The following is a 23,348-nucleotide window of genomic DNA, read 5'->3' as shown; positions in this document are numbered from 1 at the left end:
AAGTTGAAAAGCAGCAGCTGGTTAATGTTTTAGAATTCAGGATAAGCATTACTTATCATCGAATCATATTCAAACCTGGTATTTATGTCAAGAGCAAAAGACTGCTTGATATGGAGAGGACTGCTCAAGAACAAAACTGTGCTTGCTACTGAACATCTGGGACTGCCAACCAGGTCAAGTAACAGATGCTGACTACTCATGCGTTATGTTTAAAAAAACCCAACCCACTAGGTGGCACTACAATTAAAACAGAACAGGCTGCAATAGCGTAAGTCAGAACAAAGCACGAAAAAGTCTTTTTTGGTTTTTTTGGTCAAAGTGGAACAGTACTTACAGCCAACATCAGTCATGATGCAAACAAGCTCCACGTAAACTTGCCTGGTCTTCTTTTGCGCTACATATGCTGTTTAGTCTTGACACATCAGTATCTCTGCTAGCTGTGGGTTTTTCTTGACAGTTGTTCAAGTTGAGAAAAATCACAACAAAATTCATTGTCACTGTGGATTATCTTGAAAATTTGTTTGCAAAAGGCCTATGAACTGTCATTTGGGGTAAACGGGTCCTAATAAAAGAAGGAATTTGTTTCAGAAATCTTGAATCCAATATATTTTACTCAGTTATTAATGAGACATGCTGGCAATGGGCTTTTCTCAGCCTTTTGCTATCAGTTCTGTGATTTGGTGATCAATCGTTAATCAAGCACAACTTCCAGAGATGGCAGGCAGCAGAGAATGAAGAAAGGCTGAAATAGGAAGCTACATGCTAAGGGTGTCAGGGAAAAACAACAGACAAGAAAGATGAGACAGGCAGACTGCTTGTCTAGATTTTGTAAGGAACAAATAATCTTTCCAGGAACCATTTTAAAAACATCAGACCTAAAGATCCACTTATCTTCTCTGTCTCATTTCTTCATGGCTTTCTGTGGGTATTGTCCTTTATGGCTATTCCTATTTTTCTCCTTGTTCTCTCTGATCCCTCCTCAGCATTATCAGCATCTTTAACAGACTTCCTCAACTACTTCTTTCAGTATTTCTGAGGATGAAGCTTGGAATTTGTGGCTTATCTACTTTCCAGAAAGCAGATACTGACAGCATTACAGCCACTCCATGTATGGGCAACACATGGCATACACCCTTTTTCTTTACTGTGTTTTGTATAGGCAAGCCATTGGAACTGTATCAGAGTCACATCACAAAACAGCGATCACCAACTTACAAAAACCATGGACTGCAAAAACATTTGGTTCTTATCTTAGAGCTGTTGCCTGTTGTCACCCAAGAATGTTTATTGGGATCCTTCTACTCTTCCAAACCTTCTCACAGGAGGAGAAATCCACATCCATGTATTTGTAAGGGACAGAGAGACTCCTTGGGATGTAACAGTTGTCAGGGCATGAGGCCACTGGCCTCATTATACCATTGATCCTGCTTTTTGCAGAGGCCACGAAGCAATGTACCGTAGACAAGCAAACCTGCCAAATAAAGACCATGCTGAAAACTTAGTGCACTCTCCCAAAGTTTGATTTAACTTAGCAAGGTCCTAACTTCTGCAGAATTCTCATGTGGCAAGCCAGAAACATCTTCTGCAGCTTCTTTGTTAGTAATACTTTAATTATGCACTTGAATATAACATTTACTGGATTTGCATAATGGCATCTGTATCTTCTCTATCCTTCAGATTTCATTTGGAAAGTGCACAAATGCATGCAAAAAATCAGGTTAACAGCTGGTGTTCAGGCATCTGTGAATAATCTAGCATTCACTTTGGGCCTGTACGATAAACTCATGACCTTTATTTTTTTTCCCCTCTTTTAACAGGGTAATGACAAACTGATGGGCAACACTGCCGAAGTTAAGAAGTCATCCAAGTATCACCAAGCAGGGTTTCCGTAGCCTCCAGTTACACGGGGCACTTGCACAAACAGGTTGCACAGTAGGTGACCAAATTTGGAAGTAGTGGATTAGCAACATTATCCCTTTTAATGAAAACTCAAGATTTTAGACCACAATTATCCAGCAAGAGTGTATACAGCAGTTACAGTGAGCGTGTATAGACACACATGATGAAAACCTCTCTGTGGAGGTTTGCAAACTATTGACAGATGCTACAAGGTATTACTGGTAACGGGGTTATTCAGCAGTTAAAAAAAAAAAAAAGCTGCAATCGTCAAACTTTTTCAGTCACAACTCGCACAGGAGAGGTGCGGCTCATCAGACTGGACCACCTGCAGCCACCAAACCGCCTCCAGCGTGCGTTGACCGGTTTTGACGGGAAAACACCGACGCCTGCCCTCAGCCGGTGCCCTGCTCGCTCCCGCGGCTCTCCTCCCCGACACCACGCTCTCACACCCCGCCGAGGGGCAGCAAGGCCCCGACGGGGCCGGCGCCCCAGCCGAACCCCGCCTCGCCTCGCCGCTCCGCCTCCCTCACAGGACAAAATGGCCCTCGCGGCGCGAGCCTGCCCTCGCCTCGCCCTCGGCCACGCCCCCCCGCGCGTCACCGTCCGCCACGAGCCCCCGCAGAGCCCCGGAAGAGCCGCAGGCTCCACCTCCCGCCTCGCCTCTTTGGCCTGAGGCGCGCATCCGCCTTGCGGATTGGCCCGTGGCCGCGTCACTCTTAGCCTGCCCGCTCGCTGATTGGCGGGGTCTCGCGGAGGCCCGGAGGGGCGGGCTGAGGCGGTCGGCGGGCAGCAAGGCGCTATGGCGGCGGTGGCCCAGTGCGTGCGGGCCGCGCTGCGCCCGTGGTACCCGCTGCTGAGCTTCTCCCTGAGGTGAGGGTCGCGCCGCGCCGCGCCGCCTGGCCGGGATCGGCCGCGTCGGGACGGGTCCGCGGCCGGGTCCGCACTCGTCGCCTCGCCATCGCCCAGCCGGGCCGTGAGGAGAGCGGGGCCCAGCCCCGCCGCGATGGGTTACTTCACCCCCGAGCCCCGGCCCTCCGGCTCGGCGCCGGGGAGCCCCTTCCCACAGCCGGGACGGGCTGGTGCCGGCCCCCCATCCCCCGCCGCGCTCTGCTGGCCCCGTACCCTCCCCCGGGAGAGTGGCCCCGCCGGGCACTGCAGGGCCTCCTGGCCCGGTCTGGAGCCTCAAGGCCTCCAGGCCTGAAGTCCTGAGGTGGCGTGCAGGGATCCGAGGCCTTTTGCCATTGCGGCAGTGAGCCACCCGCCTCGTCCGTGAACCGGTTTGCTCAAGTAGCTCAGCTAGTTCAGCCTGAGAAATGTTAGGAGAGGATAAATAGTCATCTTTATGGAGACTGGCCTGCTCTTGACGTGCTATTTGCGATACAGCAATAAGATCCAGCAGTGACACAGAAAGCGCTTTTCCATTGGTCTCTAGCAGTCGGCGGCAAACCACCGTTCTCGTCGGTGTGTTTTCTGGGAGACTGTTCCAGGTGATTGCATCACCTAAACTGGATTTGCTTCCTGATAGAGTACTGTGCAGAAAAGGAGCTCATATTCCCCTTAAAAGTGCCGTAACTTTATAAACTGAATATATTGGACACTTACAAGCCGCTGCCCAGTGGTCGTTATTTTGCAGCAAAGGTATTTCTTGCAGCGGTTTAGACGGGCTAAGTTCAGTTACTTCTGATGAAAGGTTCTGCAAACAGTTTTCACAGACTTAGAATTGTTGTATTAATTTGTGCTTTAATGTGAGAATTTTGTAGACGTTGACGTGTCAAATAAAGTGTCCAGCATGTCCAGAAAATGCTAATATCTTACAAAATAAACAACTGATTAATATTGTCCACGTGTTTTTGCCTTAGGACTTCTCCACGACTGCTTTGTGTAGCAACACAACAGAAAAACACTGGCCAGAACTTGGAAGAGGACCAGAGTCAGAGCCAAAATGAGCAGAAGGTTGAACCCAGCTCTGCTGAAAAGATGTTAACTGAAGAAAAGGCCAAACTGGAAGAACAACTAAAAGAAGTTACTGTAAGTGTCTTTTGGTCATCAAGTTGCATACCTTACAAACCGCATACCTAAGAGCGTTCATTATGGGTTCTCAGTGCACAATCTGGATACAGTTGTGTGACTGCTGTTTAGTTGTTGAACAAAAACCTGCAATTCAATAATTTCTTTAAACTTAAGAGTAGATGTACTGCAAGACCCGAGATGCATCCCTGGTCCAAAATTAAGATTTTTGGATAGTTTCTTTCCAATTTCTGGATGGAATTGGACCTTCTCCAGCCTGAAAATTTGTTACTGAGTTTCACTGACTTCAGTTCACTTGTTTTTCTCAGTGGAGAAATAATTTTTGGAAGCCTATGGAAGGGTTTGAGTGCATCTTTGACATGCATATTTGTGTGTGCTAAGAGTAGGCTTTCTGAAAACAGCTGCTGACTTTTCAAAGGTTGGGGTTAATGATGCTTAGCTTTTATATAACAGTGTACTTACTACATACTTAGGAAGTGAAAGTTTCAAACCTTCTCTGTTGGAGAGCCCTTAAACACAAAGCTGAAGTGTCACATTCTCTCAGTCTGGCCTAAAGTATCCTGCATTCTCTCCCGTGCGTGACTTCAGCAGCGGGTGAAGGATGCCCCGAGAGGTGGGAGGCATGGATTCAACAAAAGTGTTGCTTTTCTGGATGAGTGCTTTACATAAAGTGTCTTTCTAGAGTGTTTGAGACTTTGAAAGGTAGCCCAGAACCTTCTATAGAAGCAGCAGCTATGGATTGTAAGTGGATTGAGTTTGCTTTCTGTTGCCCTTCCCAAGGCACTGAAGGACAAAGCTGAGATGTCATTTAACATCTCTGTTGACAGCATTTGCTATTGGCTACCTAATGTGGCTCTTCAGTCGACTCGTTGACTATTTTTACTCTGTTTTGAGATTATTCACTAGCATGTGAAGGTCACGCACATTCAGAGTGGAAGCCCAACATGGAGTTCTTGGTTCGGTGGTGAAGCGCTCAACCTGGAGTGCCTAAGCTTTCATTCTTAGTACATCTGCTGCTAGATGGCCGTATTGCTAGGAATAGACCAAAACTGAATCTGACAACAGAGGAGTTAGACTTCATAGACTTCATTAGACTTCATCTGTAAAGTTTGAAAAAACTGGAGGACACTCTGTGGTATGTGTGGAGAGGGAAGAGATGGTTTGAAAGTCGTTTGCCATAGTGTCAAAATACCTTATGACTGATGAAGGCTTTCTGTGAACACACATCAGAAAAAGCAGAAATCTTTGATTCATAAAACTTGATATATCTGTAGAGTTAAAAACTTCTTCTAGCTAATCTGTTGACAAATACTGAGGGTCTGGAAACCCATCTTAATTCCTTTCCCTCACTTCTGTCTGCACTGAAGTGAAGCAAACATCTGCCTTGGTAGGAAGGATGCTGTGATAATTGGCGTGTTGTCTTCAGATTACTCTTTAAATGGTGGGTTAGGCTATGCAACTCTTTAAAATGCTGTTTTATACTGAATACGATGGTTTGAATTATTGTCAACTACCCAACCACCAGGAATGAAATCTCTTCTATTACTGTTTTTTGTTTAGGACAAGTACAAGCGTGCCTTGGCAGATGCAGAAAACGTGAGGCAAAGAAGCCAGAAACTGGTAGAAGAGGCAAAGTTATACGGTCAGTGGAGGCTGCTTTTGTGTATGCTCGTAAGACTCAGGAAATGCGAAGCCTGGAAAATTGGCCTGACTGGCCCACAGTTTTGACAAGTTGTACTTCCCAGTGATTCTGACTGCTTGGTTAAAAAATGTATTGAGGCGGAGAGGTTTGAATGGTTCCTCAGTTTGCATCAGAATTGTCATCATCTCGCTAGACAAGGGCAGGACTTAAACTGCTAAAGTCGACAACTTGATGTTTTCTTAAATTTGGTATCTGATTTCCTACAATATGTACTGCACTAGTAGATTTTTCAGTAAGTTTGCAGCCTAAAGTTTGCCTTTTTCATGCACTTTGGTCTCTGAACTGACTGCAAAAAACTGAACCAAGAGCATGGAATACTAGCTTTCCCTCTGGTTTGGGTTTTTTTGTTTCTTTTCTGTTCTGTTGAAGGCCATAGCTTTCAAATAGAAGTAATACATTTAGATGGGTGGATTCTTTTCAGTGGAAGGAATGTACAATCACTGGCTATGAGGAATGCTAGAAACACACTTTTCTTCAAGAGCCAGGCTACTGACATCTGATTTAGCTTTTTGACAGTTCAAACACAAATCTGTAAAACAGAAATTGTATGCCAATACTGCAGTAGAAGAGTGCTGTATCATCTTGGTGTTTGACTGTCACTCTGGCTTGAAAAATTAGTTGGCCTTTTTTGCTACACACTATATATATAGTTGTATAGTTTAATTCTGAATACGGAAGTTTTAATTTCTGAATACAGGGTCTTCAGTTAATGTGTACTGTAAGAAAAAGCATTTCTCAGTTACATAGTATTCTTTTACCATTTTTGTGGATGATTGAATGCTTCATCCTGAAGTTGATTTTCAATAAGCTTTGTTTCACTAATGTGCTACTTAGGGCAGAAGGACTTTGAGTCATGTCTGAGCAAAGAGATGCCACCATCGAAATAAATATTCAAGTAAAATTTCTCATGAAAACTAAATTACAGATAATCTGCACAATTGTAAGTTTTATCATTCGTATATGGCTGCTTTTTCTTTTGAAGGAAGCGAAACTCATTTCTCAGTCTTGCATCAATTCACAGAGATGCAGTCACAGATACTTGCAGAGCTTACTTATGAAAAAAAAACCAAACCAAAACAAAACACCTTCTGAAGACTTTGGCTATTTGGTTTGATCCAGATCGCTAGACAACTAGTTAATCTATGTTTGGGACTCTTCAGCCCTAACCACAGTTCTAGTTTTAATTTAAAACCTTGATTCGTTTGTTCATATTTTTTTAACTGCTTGAACACTGTTAGTTACTGTTCTATAAAGAGCTCGGGTCTCTACGGAGTTGTGCAGTTGTTAAAGTGACACTTTCCTGAGAACAAGGTGATCCCTATAGATCTTGCAAGGTGCTTCCATAGTTGTTTTTTGTTTAAACCAAAGACTTGTCCCCTGGTAATGCTCATACCACTTCCTGGTGAGGAAAAAAACACTCTAAAATGTGAGCTAGAATTAAAAAGGCTGGCTGTGGCTAAAAAAAAATTAGAACAAGGCTACCAAAATGCAGTCCAGTTTGTCACTGGCTTACCTCTACACAGAAATGTGTTATTCTACTGAATCGTTTTGATTTTTCATGATTTCTAGAGACAGTTGGCCTAAGAGAGATTAGTCTGGATTCTTTTTGTGTGAGCCAGAGAACAGCTTCAGGATGCAGACTGTCGTTAGCTTAGGGATTGCTCGGTCTTTACAAGGCATTTCTGACTCTGTAAAGTGGTTTGTAGTGGGAGGGAGAGGTGCGAGTTCTTTTCATTCAAGGAAGAATCCCTGTTCATCTCTTGGACTCCTCATCCACCTGACTACATGCTTTTTCTTCTGCAAATACTTGTAGCACACCAGATTAAAGGGTAGGAATAGGGCAACATAATGCTTTGAACTTTAGGTGAATCCCAGGATGAGAGAGAATGAGGAAATTACATTAAGCCATCTGAAGATTTTGGTAACTTCAGTTAGAATTTTAACCGTTGATGTCAGGTCATCGCATAGCTTGAGCTCTTTTAAGTATTAAGTTGAAACACATTTTTTCCATAGAACTAGAGGAGGTGGTGTGGATTTCAAGGTATCTTTAATAGCTCTGTATCATCAAGGAAAACTGGGAAGATGTTTTACCCCAGATGTTCACAGTATCACATACTTTGTTAAAATTCTAAAAGAGTACAGATTATTGCTGTAGGTTTTGGGGTTCTGGGTTTTGGGGGTTTTTTAATGCTTGTTTTCCTCAGTGGACTAATCCCATTCCCTTCTCTCTTATTTCTTTTTAGGGATTCAGAGCTTCTGTAAGGACTTACTAGAAGTTGCAGACATTTTGGAGAAAGCAACAGAAAGTGTTCCAAAAGAAGAAATTAAGGATGAAAATCCTCACTTGAAGAGCTTATATGAAGGTCTTGTGATGACAGAAGTACAGATTCAAAAAGTGTTTAAAAAACATGGCCTGCTCAGACTGAATCCTGTCGGAGCCAAGTTCGATCCCTATGAACATGAAGCATTGTTCCATGCTCCCATGGAAGGGAAGGAGCCTGGCACTATTGCATTAGTATCCAAGATTGGCTATAAGCTGCATGGGCGTACACTGCGGCCTGCCTTGGTGGGTGTTGTGAAGGACGCTTAGCTGCTTAATCTGAGAATTTAAAATGCCATACAACTATTAAACAGCTGGATGGTTTTTCTCTTATACCACGCCTTCCTCATTCCTCTGGCCCGAGAGGTTTAAATGAATTGGTTGAGGTCTGTCACTGAAAATGAAGCAATCGATGAAATTTTCCTGCTTAGTGGCCTTCAACATCACTGTTGCATAAGCTCTCTTCGTAAGTGTGAAATACAAGAGCCATTAAGCCCTCTAATGCTTTAGACTAGATAACATTTTTTGCAACTATTGCTACCAAAGGTGCATTAAATTGAAAGGAACAAAATGCTCACAAGAATTTTGCAATCTCATGTTTATCACTATGTGTAGATTGAAAATCCAAATAGTGGTTCAAACACTTCCTTTTGTTTTGTAGAATCTAACATTGCAGAAGTGGGTGAAGTAGTACAAATAACCCATTTTCTGCAAGTGTCCATCAGCTTTTACGTACCGATGTGATAAATGCCCTTTTTTGTCTATTCAGAAATAATCTGTCAACAACTGAAATTGAAACCTTTGTGAATTCTGACCTGTAAATAAAAGGCAATGGAGAGTAGACATCTTTTGTAACTGTTCAGCCCTTTTCATTCTGTAGTAATGTTGACTCAAAACCATCTAATACTTGTATGGCATTGAAGAACCAATAGAATTTATCCTATCTCTGGATTTTTAATTTAATATTGTATAAATTGGTTTAAACAATTTTGATAGTCTTGTAACTTCCAAGCTTTACAATCAGTTTGTTATGCAAACTGTAGTTACAACCCTGCTGAAAGCCAGAATACCCGAAGAAGCAAGTAGCTGAGAGTTTGGTACATGCTGTCTTTTAGAATTGCATAAATAACTGCATGTAAGTGACTCAAACAAAAAATGTGAACTTAGTTTCATCTTCATTTCTTGCATTTACCCAGCTTGGATCTTAAGTTACAACAGGACTTTTCCCATAGGCAGCTCTTGCCCTGTCTAACTCCACGTGCTGCTCCCAGTCCTGCAGAATCAGGCTGAAATACAATACGTGATTAACTGAATGCTTTGTCCTACATTTGTCTGGTCACCTGGATAGGAGTGGATGGAACCTGGCAAATCACACAACTGACAAAGCATCTGTCCTCTTGTATCCTCAAAGCCCATACATGTAACACACAGGACAGAAACTTCAAACTTACGCATGTTATAGAACCTGGTAAACAGTAAGTACTTCTGAATTTTTCACCCTTGTTTCTGGTTTGTATTAAATTTAGGAACTTCTTACCTTAAGGTCAAGTATTGATTTTTTTTTTTTTTTTGGTTCAGATGCAGAGTTGCCTACAGCTTACTGAACAATAGACCTACTCAGGGTGAGAAGTGATTACTTGTTCTTTAAGACTTTTTTCCCAGTGCTCATTGCCTCACGGGATTCAGACAGTTAATTAGGAACAACCTAAGTGCATACTGCTGTTTGGGGCTTAGTCATGTTTAAGGATTCATTCATTCTTTCTCAACTCTAAGAAAGAAAATCAATGCTTTGACTGGGCATGAGAGGGAGAGTAATTTTTGGTGCGTGTGAGAAGACAACTACAGTGTTAATTTTTTTTAAACTAATCAAGTACAGGGTACAAAATGCACAGATTGAGTGTAAAACTACAGGGAAAAAAAAGGGGGCGGGGGGATTCCATATACTTAAGTTGAATTTGGAAGTAACTTCCTTCCATCTGGGTTAGAGCACACCACAGCTGTGTGAAGTAAGATTGAAGAAATGGTTTTGTTGTACTTTGATCGGAACCCATGCTCAACTGATATGCCGTAAAGGGACCAGGGTCAACTTAGACACTTTTTAAGAACTGTCATGTGTTGTTCTGCCCCCTCCCAACCCCTCTGGATCTGAACTAAATCTAGTAACAGCTTCACTAGTATAGAAGCTTTTCCAGTAGGGCAATTAAAACAAAAGGGCAGCTTCTTTGTAGCAGATTAAGATTTTTGTTATTGAGCTCCCAGCACCTCATGCAAACTGTCTTTTTTGGACTACATTACATTACTTCATTCAGGGTGTTCTTAAACACAGGTTACTGTTAAATGCTCAGCACAAAAACTCGAATTGGTATCTTTAAAGCTGATAATTGAGTAGTATCTCATTGAAGTGGTTCCTTTTCCTTGGCCTGCCCTTTCAGAGGCTTTCAGCATGGAGAGCTTCAGTTTTTCCTGAGAGCTCAGAGCACCTGTGCACCCTGCTATACAACAGTACGAAGCACAGAAGAAATCAAGGAACAGAGGGAGGTAGTTCTGAAATTTAAGCATAAGAGCACCCAACAAAGCTACCACCACTACCTCTCATTTAGCTATTTCATAAAGACCACATCTCCACCCATCATCATTTAGCTAAAATGCATCTGCATTGGTTACTGCAAAGACTTAAGCCATTTCGCTCGTTACACAAGCTGCATTACCATTAAATCAATAATGGAAAGAAACTTTAATACAAGTTTATTTACCAATATACAATGCAAAAACCTAGTAAAATGCTGAGTGTGCACAACATCAGTTAGGTTTTACATGATTTCAGCACAGGCATTTGTGTGTCTGGCACAGCTACACCAGTACACTGTTCAAATGAGTGCAACATTCCCTTTAAGGAAGAAGCTGATGAGCTGAACATGCTCACCAGGTACCTTCCTTCACAGTATTTAATGTGGGCACATGCAAAAACATTTTGCAAGAAGAGATAGTAAACCAAGAGGCCAATTAAGTCTGTTACAATTGCAAAGAAAATTGATGCAGCCGCCGCACAAGAGAATAATGGCAGAGTGCTTAGTTTGTGTGATTTACAAGGCAGTTTATGGTCCAAGACTCGTGCAAACCTGCTAACGCTGTTCTTAATGCTTGCTGGGACTGCAACGAACACAGGGCAGGAGGGGCCATATCCAGAATATGCTGTAACAAGCCCTTCTGCGCTGGCTAGTACACGCAGAATGGAAATTAATGCTCCCTTGTTACCTAGTGAGCAAATATTACTGTAAAACATTGCTGGGACTGGACTGATCGAAGTAAACATACAGCATTAAAACAGACTTATTGCTGCCTCTATCAGTAGCAGAAGATCAGTATTTTGAACAGCTTATGGAGTGTCACTTTTTCATAGGCTTACATCAATGCTGTTAGGACAGATACTTTTAATTAGTAATATCTTTAATTAGAAAAGTCAAGAGCATCAAGCATATAAAACACCTTTTCATTAGCAACATGAAGGCTAGGTTATTTGTACAGTATAGGAAGCACTTCCAGATCAACACAAGATACAAGTTGAAGAGCTCTGTGCCATGTTTTTTCTCAGCCCCTTCACCACAGAAGAGCATAGCGCTAGTAAGTTGCTGGATTAACATAACTGCATCTCAACTTAAAAACAAACAAACAAAAAAACAGCAGCTCATAACAAAGGAATGCTTAGACTAAATCAGTTCCATGTGAAAATATGGAACAGCAGCATCCTCTAGTGCAAGTCACCTTTAAAATTAAAAGCATAGCTGACAATGAGACATTGCTTCTAGGGAAGCCCTTTCCAAGGGACTAGTATTTGCTAAAGCAAACATTTACCACCTTGAATTTGCTTGCAAGTATAAAATAAATATCGATATCCATATTTCATACATTAAAAATACTTTATTTTACATTCATTTTGATGTTCAATAAGTTACGTCTAGCACCAAAGAAACATTTTGGAGGGGCTGAGGAATTAAGAAACTACAAAGTGTAAATGCAGAATTCACTTCAACATTTAAATGACTCATTGGTGCCGAGATTTTTTTTTTTTTTTTAAGTTCAGATGGGCTTTAGACTATTGCTTCAGTTAGACTTAGATGTGCCAAAACAGTGTACAAACAAACAAAGAAAAAAAAAATCACAGATTTGAGGAAAAAATAAAAAAAACAACTCCAATTCTTTTAAACTCCCAGCTACACGCAGAGGTGAGGCTCCAGTACGCTATCAGTAATGGGATGTTAACGGCAGTTAGGTAACAAGTTACAGGAAGAACCAAATTGCAAAACTACAATACTAGAAAGGCTTGAGCTTCCTTTCCGCAGGAGTAGGACAGAGAAAATAACCGAGAGTTTATACCTTATGAATCTGTGTGCTGTTTGCAAATGCATATAGGGTGGAAGTGGTTCTTAAAGCTACTCAGCACATTGGAGTTAGTTCCACTGCTGCCAAGGAGAGACAGTTTTGTCTCGAGTATTCCGCAACAAGCCACTTACAGGTAAGCCAAACAAAATATTACATCCAAGAGGACATAGCCCTTACCTTTTTTTGAAGGGACATAACATCACAGGCTCAAAAGAAAAAGGCACTAGAGTTTTGGTTTTTTCTTTCTTAGAAATGCTGGCTTTGTAACTGTACCCCTTTTATTCTAAACTCACTGGTAACACTGTTTTGGTAATGCTGGATATATTAACTAAAACCCACTTCTGATCAGTATACCTCTGCCAAGTCGCAGAATTAATACCACTTTAAGATTTTGTGGTATCCTCACTGACTACAGCCCAAAGCATCAAACCAAGATGACGTTCGCAGGGCTTGCGCTTGTTCTGGAGGCTGTCCAGTTCCATGTTTTGGCACACCTGCACTCCAGAAGACCTGCCCAGCTGGCCTCCGGTCACAGCTTCCCGCTCTGGATGTGACCAGTAGAGAGGCTTAGGCACAAGTGACACTGTGCCGTCTTCCACATGGCAATCACCATTTTTTATTCATTTGGTTAAATACCAGCATGGGAATTTAAGGATGAAATGAGCATAGAAATGCTTTTCTAGTCCTCCTTCAACTTCTTTCCTTTAATTGGTAGATCTTACTAAAACAGTACTGTGGATCTGGCATTTCTGTACGTGCTGTGTTACATTGCCAGCTGGTGCCTGTCGCAAGCACCCCGTTCAGAGCGCAGTCGTTACAGCTGTGACGAGTTACCTGTCAAGGTGCGCTGCTCACACTGCAGTGGGCTGTATTCACAGTTCTCCTACCATGTCAGTAATTCCAACTTCAACGTGCTTATTAGTCCGGTACGTTTCAAGGTATGTGCAATTAGAACCCTGTAATGGCTTGATTTACAGCTCCCTACTTCAGGAGCACATTAGCTGTGCATTTTGACCTAATCTGTATCACTTCTCATTTTTATTTTTAAAAACTAATCTCAGGGATCACTCTCCGCCTGAGAATCTTGCTCCCTTTCCCTGTCCCTCCCAATCAAATTCAGGAGGCAGCAGCTACACCTCCTCAGCCCATACAAGCTCAGAAGTCACAGATACCAAAGGAGGAGCAGGCTCCCCCAACAAGAAGGAACGGTGATTTTGCTGCTGTCTGAGGCTCCCAACCGCTGCAAGACAACTCGCTCCCTACTTTCCCAAACCCCATTTCTGGCCCAAATCGGCCACTTCACAGTAGTGCTGACCCCTCCTCCAGAACAGAGCACAACAGCTGCCGTGTACTCCTACAACTCTGCTACTATTGAGTTACCATCAAAGCTTCAGTGGGGTCTGTTTCAGCAAAAACTCAAGACAAACCTATGTCCAGATCAGCTGGGTGCGAAGGCAGCTGTTCAAGAACCCTTTCCATAGCACAAGTACCTGAAGGCATCTCACCTACCACATTTCTTCCCTTCCACTCCCTGCCATGGCTCATCCCTGCTGTATTCTCAACAGAAGCTTTCACTGCACTGTTCCAGTGCCTTGGTTGCAGTTACTAAGGAGAACGTTCTAAAAGCTTAGCAATGGTCACAGAAATCCCCACTCACCGTGCTCCTGAGCTCAGGACTTTTGTAAGCTTCATTTTGCTGCCAGCATTATGCAAAAAAAAAAAAAGAAAAAAAGAAAAAAAAAAAAGAAAAAACCCTACCCAACAAAGGGAGAAGAAAGTTTCCAGCAAATGAAACTATCTCCCACCTTCAAAGAAAAGCAAGGATTACACTGATGTTCATTCGTCTAATAGTAAGGAGTAAAGTAACTACTCTGGGACTAGTGGACTTGAGTAAGTTCACATGAAAGCAAGCTGTTCTAATAATGTACCAAAAGCAGTGAAATCCAATGTAGAAGTTTCACAATTAAGTACTTTCCATGATCCAAAGCAAAAGTCTATTTGAACCATGGATCATGAATACTGGGGGGGTTTACGTATTTGCTTTTTTGTTTTGTTTTGTTTTGTTTTTAACTGAGATAATTTCTGTATCTTTGGGGAGGGAAGGAAAAAAATAACGGAGTCCTTGAGGCTATAGTGGGCCTCTGCTGTGTTTTTTCACATCAGCTGAGTTTCATGAAGCATCCCTGGATATCCAACCACTTTCTGTTAGAAAGTTTAAAATCCTTTTCTTCAGTACCTTATCTAAGTAACTGGGAAGGCGACTCTTTGAAGGAATTCCTTGTCTTTTTTGGAGATGGTCTTTAATGATTATAGTTTTTACAGTCACATAACGTGCAGGACTCAAATTTAGAGAGCTGCAGAGCACTTTTTCCCTGTCCGATAAGAGTTCAAAGCCAGGCAGGTTTTCAATGGCAGCAAATTCACCGTCTTTACCATCCTCCTTCCCTCTCTTGGAACTAGCTATGTTTTTGTTCTCCTTCCTCTTTTCCCGTTTATGCCTGGCTGCCTCATATTCTGCCGACTCTTCCATTTTGGTGATTCCATTTCGACGATACCGCTGCAGCTCCCGAATCTTTGCTCGAAGTATCCTCTCCTTGTGCATGTTCTCAAAGAAGTCTTCAAACTCCTTACAAGACATGAATTGGTACAGAGGCCTCAGTTTCAGCCTCAACTCCTTCTCTTCTTTTGTGATCTTCCGTTTGGGAGCTTTCTCCTTGTCCTTTTTATCCTTCCCCAGGAAAGCCGGTACCAAGTTATAGTCTCGTGCAATGTTCTTCCGCCGTTGCCTCTCCTTGAGTTTCCTTACATACATGTCTACGTGAGCTCTTTTTAACTCTATTTCCACATCATCGTCATCGTAGTTCACCGAAAGGCCACTGATCAGAGTCTCCGCATCTTGATCGTATTCGATCTCGTAGTCATCCCGAAGCGGCATGTATCCCAACTGCTGCTGCTCAGCCACCGATATATCCAATGGTGGGAGCGGCGTGGTCAAGCTAGGAGAAAGCGGGCCGCCGCTGGGACACGTGTGATCCGTTACTCTGTTCGGAATAGTGTCAGGGATGCAGGCTTTTCCCAGGTTGCCATGGATGTACATGCTCACATAGTGTTCCATCACCTCCTGAGGTGTTCGGGATGCTCCCACATGAGCGGCCATGTCCTCCTAAACAGAAAATAAGGAGTGACAAAATGATTCCCATTACATCTCCAGCATAAGATGCGCTCAGGTAAGAGCATGACTTCTTCCCTGCTCCTCAAAAGCCAACTTACAAAGCCTAAACTTTTCTAGCAGTACTGAAATTAGCCACGTTTCCATCAGATCTGCATTCTCAGGTCCAAATAAGTATTTACAAGGGCACAGGGGCACATAAGCCATGAAAACAGCACCAGAAACGTCACTAAGGCAACCTGCATCATATCCTCTAGGTACAGGAACACCATCGAGACATCGGATTCACGTGGTGATTCCTGGGCATCCACCGCTCTCTCAGAAAGGCAGCTTACCATCACCAGGAAGCTTTCTAAGTCCCAAGCCAGCACCGAGATCACGACGTCATTTGGATTTTGCTTGTCTATATTGCACTGCTGAAGGACTTTTAGAGCAATGCAGAAACACAGTATTTATAGTAAGAAAGATAGTATTTACTCTTTTCTAGCTCTTTAAGAACTAAAGCAAGCTACAGCAGTCATAAACTTTAAGATTGTGAAAAAGTCTTTACATTTAACGAAGCAAAACGTAACCAAGCAACAATCAGTGAATGAAATTATGATGGTTTTACTGCTGTTTCTTAAAAGCCGACACAGAAGGCAAGCAGCGAGTTTACGACTGTGACAGCCGAAGGAAACGGAGGGTGCAAGAGCCGTAACTGGGGAAGGCACACGCTGGAACTTAAGGTAGCAACAGGTCCGAGAAGCCCGAAGCGCTCCTCCGACCAGCGGTCCCCCCACGGCAGACCGAGGCGGCCCGCCCGGCCCGGGCCTGCCGGCCAGCGGGGCTGCTGCCTCCCCGGCGCGCTGGCGGCTCTGCCGCGCCGGCCGGGACGCCCGGGCCCCTGGCCGGCACCGCGCACGCCCCCCGCCGCGGCCAGGCCGGCGGCCTCCCTGCCAGCGGCGGCCCGCTGCCCCCCGCACCCGCGGCCGCCACCCGAGCCGGGACGAGCCCCCGGCGCGGGGCAGCCCCACCGCCGGCAGCCCGCGGCCCTTACCCAGTTGCCGAAGCCGAACTGCTCGATGGCGTCCAGCAGCAGCTGCTCCTCCCGGCTGCTCCAGCCGCCCTCGGCCTCGGCGCCCCAGAGGGTGAAGCGGCCGCCGTCGACGAGCTGGTAGCCGTGCCATCGGCGGTGCGGGCCGATCTCGGCGCCCGCCGAGAAGCAGTCGGGGCAGAGCTCGATGTCGGCGCACTCGGTGCAGCGGAAGCGCAGGGAGCTCACCTCGGCCAGGCAGTACACGCAGTACTTCTTCCCCAGTTCCGCCATCTTACCCCGCCCGCCGACAGGCCGCGCGCACGCGCCGGCACGCCCCCGCACCAGCATCGCCAATGACAGCGCGCCCGATGGGCGGAGCCCCGCCGCGGCCGGCCAATGGAGGCGGAGGGCTTGGCCCTCCTCTCGGACCACCGGCCAATGGGACCGACGCGCCTGGGCGCGGGGGGTCTTAAAATGAACGAGGGGCTAGGATTGGCCGACCGGCATCCGTCTTCCTCTCTCGCGACCAATCGGAGAGGCGACCCCGAGCGGCCCCGTCGCTGAGTGGTAGTCCCGGGCCACGGGGCGGGGCCGGCCGGCGGAACCGAGTCCCGTTGCCTGGGCAACGGGGGAAGCGGGCAGCGGCCCGGCCATGGCGGCGGCGGCGGCGCGGGGGGAGCTGAGCTCGGGAGCCCCAGGGGAGTCGCCGGGGCCCGAGGTGCTGGACGGGCCCGCGGAGCCCGCAGAACCCAGGCCGGAGGAGCCGGGGCTGGAGGAGCTGGAGCCGCCGGGGCCCTCGGAGCCGCCAGAGCCGGCGGTCGCGGCGGGACTGCCGGGGCCCTCAGCGGCCGCGCCGGCAGCCGGCGGCGCCGGGGCGGAGGGGGCGGGCGGCGGGGACGGGGCCGCGGGCGAAGCGCCTCCCCCCGAAGAGGCCGCGGGCCCCCCGGCGCCGGCCGCCCCCGGCGGAGGCGAGCGGAGGAGCGGCGAGGCGGCGGGCGAGGCGCCCGAGGAGCGGGAGGCGGCGGCGGCGGAGGGCGAGGAGGAGCGGCGGGAGCGGGCGGCGCTGCTGGAGCAGCACCGCGGGCTGGCGGGCGAGCGGGAGCGGCTGCGGCAGGCCAGCGCCCGCCTGCAGCTGCGGCTGGGCGAGCTGCTGCGGCTGCGGCGCGGCGAGGGGCGGCGGCGGGCGGGCGCGGGGGAGCCGCAGCGGTACGCCCAGCGCCTCCTGCAGCTGCGGGAGCTGCGGGAGCAGCGGGAGCGGGAGGCCGCGGCCTGCCGGGAGCGGGTGGCGGCCCGGCGGCGGCTCGGCGAGGAGCGGCGGGCCCGGGCCCAGGCCGAGTGGGCCGCCTTCCAGGCCCGCAAGAAGGCGGTGGCCGTCTGCAGCCTCGGCCGGCGGCTGGGCGGCAGGGAGGCGGCGGCGGCGGCGCTGGACCGCATCCAGGCCAGGGAATGGGACAAGGAGCGCCAGGTGTGCGAGGTGAGGCTCGGCCCCCGGGCGGGCGGCGGCTGCCGTCTGGCCTGTGGCGCCTCCATCTCCTCTCGCCAAGCAGGCTTCTGGAAAGGCCAGCGCTTGCCTCCGCTTTCCAGCTAGCGTACTTCCTTCCCCTAACGCCTACCGCTCGCTGTTAACGGAAGACGCGCGATGCTTTTCTCCCCTTCAAGCTTTATTGCCGTCACGACTTATCTTAAATGGAAGCGCTTCTTCCCTGGCGACGCAAGGATTAAAAAAAGAGAGTAATTCTTCTTTTACTTCTAATCCTCTAGGCCCGTGTGGAAAACATCAAGCTGAAGCATGAAATCCAAAACCTTGAAGCCATCTTGAAAGCTCAGGGAGAGCTGGTAGAGGGCCAACACTTAATGGACTTTGAGCACATGAAGAAAGAGAACCAGAAGCACAGCAAAAAGATTGACGAGCTCAGCGATGAAATCCTGAAGCTCAAAAAGAAGCTATCGAACACAGTACATATTCTCAGCCAGTTCAGGGAAAAACTACAGTTTGTGGAAGCTGAAAATCAAGGCAGAAAGGCTGAACTGATGGATGTTGAGACAGTCTTGTCACACAAAAGAGACATTCTGACCAAAACCAAACAGGCCAGAGACAGACTGCGGAGAGACAATTTGAAATTGCAGCAGAAATGTGGGTTGCTTGGACATGAGATACTGCTTCGGGACTTTGAAGAAAAGGTGGACACCGCAGAGCTGCTAAGTCAGCGATTGGAAACACTGAAATGTCACCATGCTGGTCTGATCCTTACTTGTAGGGGAATTCAGAAAAAAATCAGGGAAGCCAAATCCTCTCTCCTTGCTGAGGATGACTACAGAAAAGAAGGCATGGAAAAGAAATAAACAAAGGAGTTTTCTGTAATTTTGGTTTTTAACACACTTTTTTTTTTTTTTTTTTTTGCTAAGTCCTGGGGAATATGTTAACACGCATACTCTTGGAAAAGCCTTTTCCAAGTGACCTATCAGTATTACATATTTAGCAAAGAGATTACAGTAGTTACTCATTTTGAAATGAAACCATATGCATGTGCCTGTGTAAACAAAAAAAGCCACAGTGAAAAGCCTGCCCTTCTAGGAAACCATCTCAGCATTCAGTCCTTTATGGCCATGGCAATACCATTTAAGCAGAGCACTCACCACACCCTAACTCAAATCCTGACCCTGTCACCCTCTGTATGGGTTTTATAATTCAGCATCGACTTCACCTATACAGCAACTATGCCTGCCTTCTGGGCACATTGTAAGGGGTAATTTTCATAGACGTGGCCAAGAACTGGAGAGAAGCTTATTGTCAATACCTGACATGACTTGCATACAGCTACGATACTACAGAAGCACTAAATCTCTCACCCGTTCTGTAAATATACTTGGCTGCCGAGTTTGCCTTGGTGGTGCACAAGAGGAAAGGTTTATTACTTTTAAGAACTATTTCCATAGCATAAATAGATACATGAAACTTATCACTCAAAACCAGAGTTTTTAATCTTTCTGGTCTTTCAGCTTTTACAGTTGTACAGAGTCCTCAGCCTTGCCCTTACTCATGGTGTGTGAAGAGGTAGAGAGTAGCGTTAAGTCCATCGCTGTTTCAGTCCCCTCTGCACTGTTCAACTACAGTGTATCAGAATTCCAGAAAAAAAAAAAAAAAAAGACCGAAGAAAGGGAGGGAGGGACAAACATCCACACGTTTATGACTGTACAGCTCCCAGAGCTTTAGTTACAGGAAGCAGCTTCCCCTTTCAAAATAATACGTTCTTTAAACTCCAATTCCCCCATGGCAAACAGCAGCTGTGAGACTCATCTATATCCTGCAGCTCTTGCTGCTGCTGTTGTAGTGTTACTTTTTTTATTTAAGGCATGGGATGGATGTCAAGAAAATAGAAACATCTTAGGCCAGTACAATGTTGGAGCTCTAACGTACCATGTTCTCATCACTGAAGGAATTGCAACTTTGGTGGGCTCCTCACAGGCCACCACTGCCCGGTGTACCCAATTACTGCATCAGTCCTACCTACTTAATTGTTAATTTGTGTGTGATACCACTGCTTTGCTTAGACAGGCCAGCAGTCTTTAGTCCCATTTTTGGTAGTCAGAGGTGGGTGTTGAAGGCCCAGACTTAAGTGCAAAGGCTGTGAATTTTGCAGGTAAGAAGGCACACCCCAGTGGGAAAGAGTAAGAATGGAATCTCTTGGTTTTCCACCAATTCCAGGTTGGAATTACACCCTGTGGGACCAGTATTGCTGAGCTTACTTGAGCTGCTGGTCCTAGTTCCAAAATAAGTTGCATATGCATTTAAGCAAAGTACACAAGTCACTGAATGCACTTATATAGGGGATAAAAAGTAGGTAAAACTTACATAAAGGCAGTTCTAGGAATGGCTTACACCTTTCTCTCTTCAATCATCTCTGAACTAGGTTTTCTGAACTGCCTGAATATTTAAAAAACAACATAATTAAAGTGGTTATGACACTATTGAAGGTTTAAATATTTTTCTTTTGTCATAGTGAAATGACAGAAGAGATCAATTAATTTCTTAGTCTTACTGCAACCATGCAGTAGCAATTTGGTGGTATTCTAAGGTCCTTACAGTTCTGCAGAACTATTGCATAAACACAGGGGAACAGTGCAGGCTCTTGTTCTGCAAACTGTGCTCTGCATCTTCAGCAGCTCACACACGCTATTCATGAAAAGATGTTACACAACTAATATTCAAAAACTTTGCACAAAATACCAGTAGATCTACCTCTGTCTGTTGTTGCCGGACACTAAAAGGAGACAAGTGCAACTGCCAACCATTTCTCTTAAAAAAAGACACCCCAAAATCAGCAGCTTTCATCTGAAGCCTTGTTACCAAAAGTCAGCTCTTCTGCTGAAAGAGGAGCTATCACAGAAGCCACGTAGCCTCCTGGTGTTCCATGAAACTGCTTTCATAGCTAATTAAGGATGATGAGCAGTCATCTCCCTAAGATAAGTTATTCTTCCCTGTTTTGACTTCTTACAAGTTCCTGCCAGGAAAATTCTTACGCTTCTGGCTGCTTTTGGCTTAGGACATATAAACATAAACCTTCCTTTAACTTCCTAAACATTATTAAGCAACAAATGTAGACAGATAAAGGGAGAAGAAGCAGGGAAAGTAAATCTTAGATGCTTTTGATTGCTGTATGTTTGACATATGGAGAAGGCAAGAATTTAGGGTGCAAATGAGGTTGATAGTATATTCCCTGTACTGGGTATTTCTACTGAAACAAATACTACTAAGACATTTGCTTAAACTCGACACGCTGCCTCCAGGACTGTTTTTTCTTAGCTCTGAGTTGTTGAGACAACCCACTGCTACCCCAGCCTTCCAAAGCACCCTGAGGATGAAGATCAAAGATTCCTCCATTTTCCTCCCATAAATACAGGAAGACATTCCATCAGGAAGCAGTGAAGACAAATGTCTTTTTACCTCCTAATCTTATGTGCTGGCATGCAGGAAAGTGTTTCACTTCTCTTCAAACAGATTGGAATTAGTACTGGGAAAACAGGTAAGGAAAAGTAAATCCAGTTTTGAACAATTTTGTGCAACTCCTGTAACATACACAATATAAAGCTTTATCTGTATCAAATTGGTATAGGTTACATAAGGAATTCTGATTTTACGTTGTCATGGTTTAGCCTGCCGGCAACCAAGCACCATGCAGCAGCTCGCTCACCCTCCCCCCCGGTGGGATGAGGGAGAGAATCAGAAGGGCAAACGTAAGAAAACTTGTGGGTTGAGATAAGAACAGTTTAGTAATTGAAATAAAATAATAATAATAATTATTGTAATGACAAGGAGAATGACAAGAGAAACAAAACCCGGGGGCGGGGGGGGAAGTGATACAACCACTCACCACCCACCAACCGATACCCAGCCCGTCCCCGAGCAGCAATCGCTGCCCCCGGCCAACCCCCCCCAGTTTCTATACTGAGCATGACGCCACATGGTATGGAATAGCCCTTTGGCCAGTTTGGGTCAGCTGTCCTGGCTGTGCCCCCTCCCAGCTTCTTGTGCACCTGGCAGAGCATGGGAAGCTGAGAAGTCCTTGACTAGCATAAGCAGTACTTAGCAACAACTAAAACATCAGTGTGCTATCAGCATTCTTCTCATCCTAAATCCAAAGCACAGCACTATGCCTGCTACTAGGAAGAAAATTAACCCTATCCCAGCTGAAACCAGGAGATACGTTCTAATCCAGCAAATCAAACAGTAAGATACATCAATACAAATAAGAGAGACGTTTACTGGGGAAACTAGAACCATGGCAGCCAAGTCTTTGACTGCGTTCCCCACATAGTCTTGTTGCACAGGTACTGTCTTCTCTTCTCCCCTGCTTTTATCTATCTTTTATTTGGTGTCTTAACCTCTTTTCAGTTACGTAAGCAACAGGAAGCTTCTCCACTTCAAGCTCTGGAGTTATGCCTATGCAAGAATTAAAAGAATACTGCCCTAAGTTGAGCACAAAAATGTCTTGTGATTACAAAACTTGCAACAAACCAGGTTTTCTTCTTTTAAAACAAAGAAAGGATAAGGCATTCAAGCATTTCTGAGTTCTGTGCATCTCACAAAGATGTATTTACATCTATTTTTCGTAATAAATTTATCAGATCTCAGAACTAGTCTAGAGAAAGGCATATGAAACAGATTAAACCGTGGGCACCATAAGTATCAGATCTTCTAAATGACACATGTAATATAACAGGTATTTTAACATGAGAACTTGGAAAGCATCACCAACAAATCCTCCACCTGCAATACTTAAGTGTGCCAAAGTCCTGATTTTGGACAGGCAAAAACTGTTAACGAAACCTGTGAAGAAACAGACAGGTACTCAAGTTTTTAATTTCTGAATTACACTGACAATAAGTGATTAAGATAACTTTACATAACTTTATTTAACAAAACCATATATTTACAGTTGAAAAAAGTTCCAGTTTGATACATGTATCTAAACAAAACAGACTTGATAACTACATAAAACCAATTTAAACATGATGTACAGGGGATGTATCAATAGTTCTCTATATGTCATCCTAGTTTTTAAAACATTCAAAAATAAGCTGTAACAAGGTACCTTTTTTCCCAAATGAAATTCTTTACTAAATGAAGTAACGTTAATGATGGATTGCTGATTGAAGTTGCAAAACAGCTTTATTATAAAGTGCAGGTTGTACAGAATTCCAAACCTGGTTAAGTTTTCTGGTTCCTCTAATCTGCTGCACGTACAGTGGTAGTTGCAGACTTCTGATGTATTGCAGCATTTTTATTTTTCCTTAAACCCATGAAGGAAAGAAAGTTTGCTTGACAGGGACACTT

The 23,348-nt window shown here is 45.2% G+C and overlaps 3 protein-coding genes across 3 annotated transcripts; 2 read left to right on the top strand and 1 right to left on the bottom strand.

The window, feature by feature from the left end:
* The first annotated feature begins 2,698 nt into the window (after positions 1-2,698).
* Positions 2,699-8,593, top strand: GRPEL1 (GrpE like 1, mitochondrial). The gene is made up of 4 exons (XM_075709185.1): positions 2,699-2,769; positions 3,759-3,927; positions 5,488-5,569; positions 7,873-8,593. The coding sequence occupies exons 1-4, from the start codon at positions 2,699-2,701 to the stop codon at positions 8,217-8,219; spliced, it is 669 nt and encodes a 222-aa protein (XP_075565300.1). The 3' UTR covers positions 8,220-8,593.
* A 5,795-nt stretch (positions 8,594-14,388) lies between these two features.
* On the bottom strand, positions 14,389-16,819 carry TADA2B (transcriptional adaptor 2B). The gene is made up of 2 exons (XM_075708989.1): positions 16,535-16,819; positions 14,389-15,492 (listed from the first exon to the last, which is right to left on the bottom strand). The coding sequence occupies exons 1-2, from the start codon at positions 16,802-16,804 to the stop codon at positions 14,500-14,502; spliced, it is 1,263 nt and encodes a 420-aa protein (XP_075565104.1). The 5' UTR covers positions 16,805-16,819; the 3' UTR covers positions 14,389-14,499.
* A 346-nt stretch (positions 16,820-17,165) lies between these two features.
* Positions 17,166-18,856, top strand: CFAP184 (cilia and flagella associated protein 184). The gene is made up of 2 exons (XM_075709870.1): positions 17,166-17,987; positions 18,275-18,856. Exons 1-2 carry the CDS (start codon positions 17,166-17,168, stop codon positions 18,854-18,856), a joined length of 1,404 nt encoding a protein of 467 aa, XP_075565985.1.
* Positions 18,857-23,348: the final 4,492 nt, after the last annotated feature.

Source organism: Pelecanus crispus, chromosome 4, assembly GCF_030463565.1.
Source record: "Pelecanus crispus isolate bPelCri1 chromosome 4, bPelCri1.pri, whole genome shotgun sequence".
Taxonomy (NCBI): Eukaryota; Metazoa; Chordata; class Aves; order Pelecaniformes; family Pelecanidae; genus Pelecanus; species Pelecanus crispus.
Note: the sequence above shows the minus strand (reverse complement) of the source record. Positions and strands in the feature narration are given on the sequence as shown.

Bases quoted from the DNA above. Each gene is read 5' to 3' on its own strand.
- CFAP184 (XM_075709870.1), top strand. From the start codon at position 17,166: ATGGCGGCGGCGGCGGCGCGGGGGGAGCTGAGCTCGGGAGCCCCAGGG. The intron at 17,988-18,274 runs GTGAGGCTCGGC...CTAATCCTCTAG, and splicing joins AGGAGCGCCAGGTGTGCGAG to GCCCGTGTGGAAAACATCAA.
- GRPEL1 (XM_075709185.1), top strand. From the start codon at position 2,699: ATGGCGGCGGTGGCCCAGTGCGTGCGGGCCGCGCTGCGCCCGTGGTAC. The intron at 2,770-3,758 runs GTGAGGGTCGCG...TTTTTGCCTTAG, and splicing joins CTGCTGAGCTTCTCCCTGAG to GACTTCTCCACGACTGCTTT. The intron at 5,570-7,872 runs GTCAGTGGAGGC...ATTTCTTTTTAG, and splicing joins AGAAGAGGCAAAGTTATACG to GGATTCAGAGCTTCTGTAAG.
- TADA2B (XM_075708989.1), bottom strand. From the start codon at position 16,804: ATGGCGGAACTGGGGAAGAAGTACTGCGTGTACTGCCTGGCCGAGGTG. The intron at 15,493-16,534 runs GTAAGGGCCGCG...TTTTCTGTTTAG, and splicing joins AGTTCGGCTTCGGCAACTGG to GAGGACATGGCCGCTCATGT.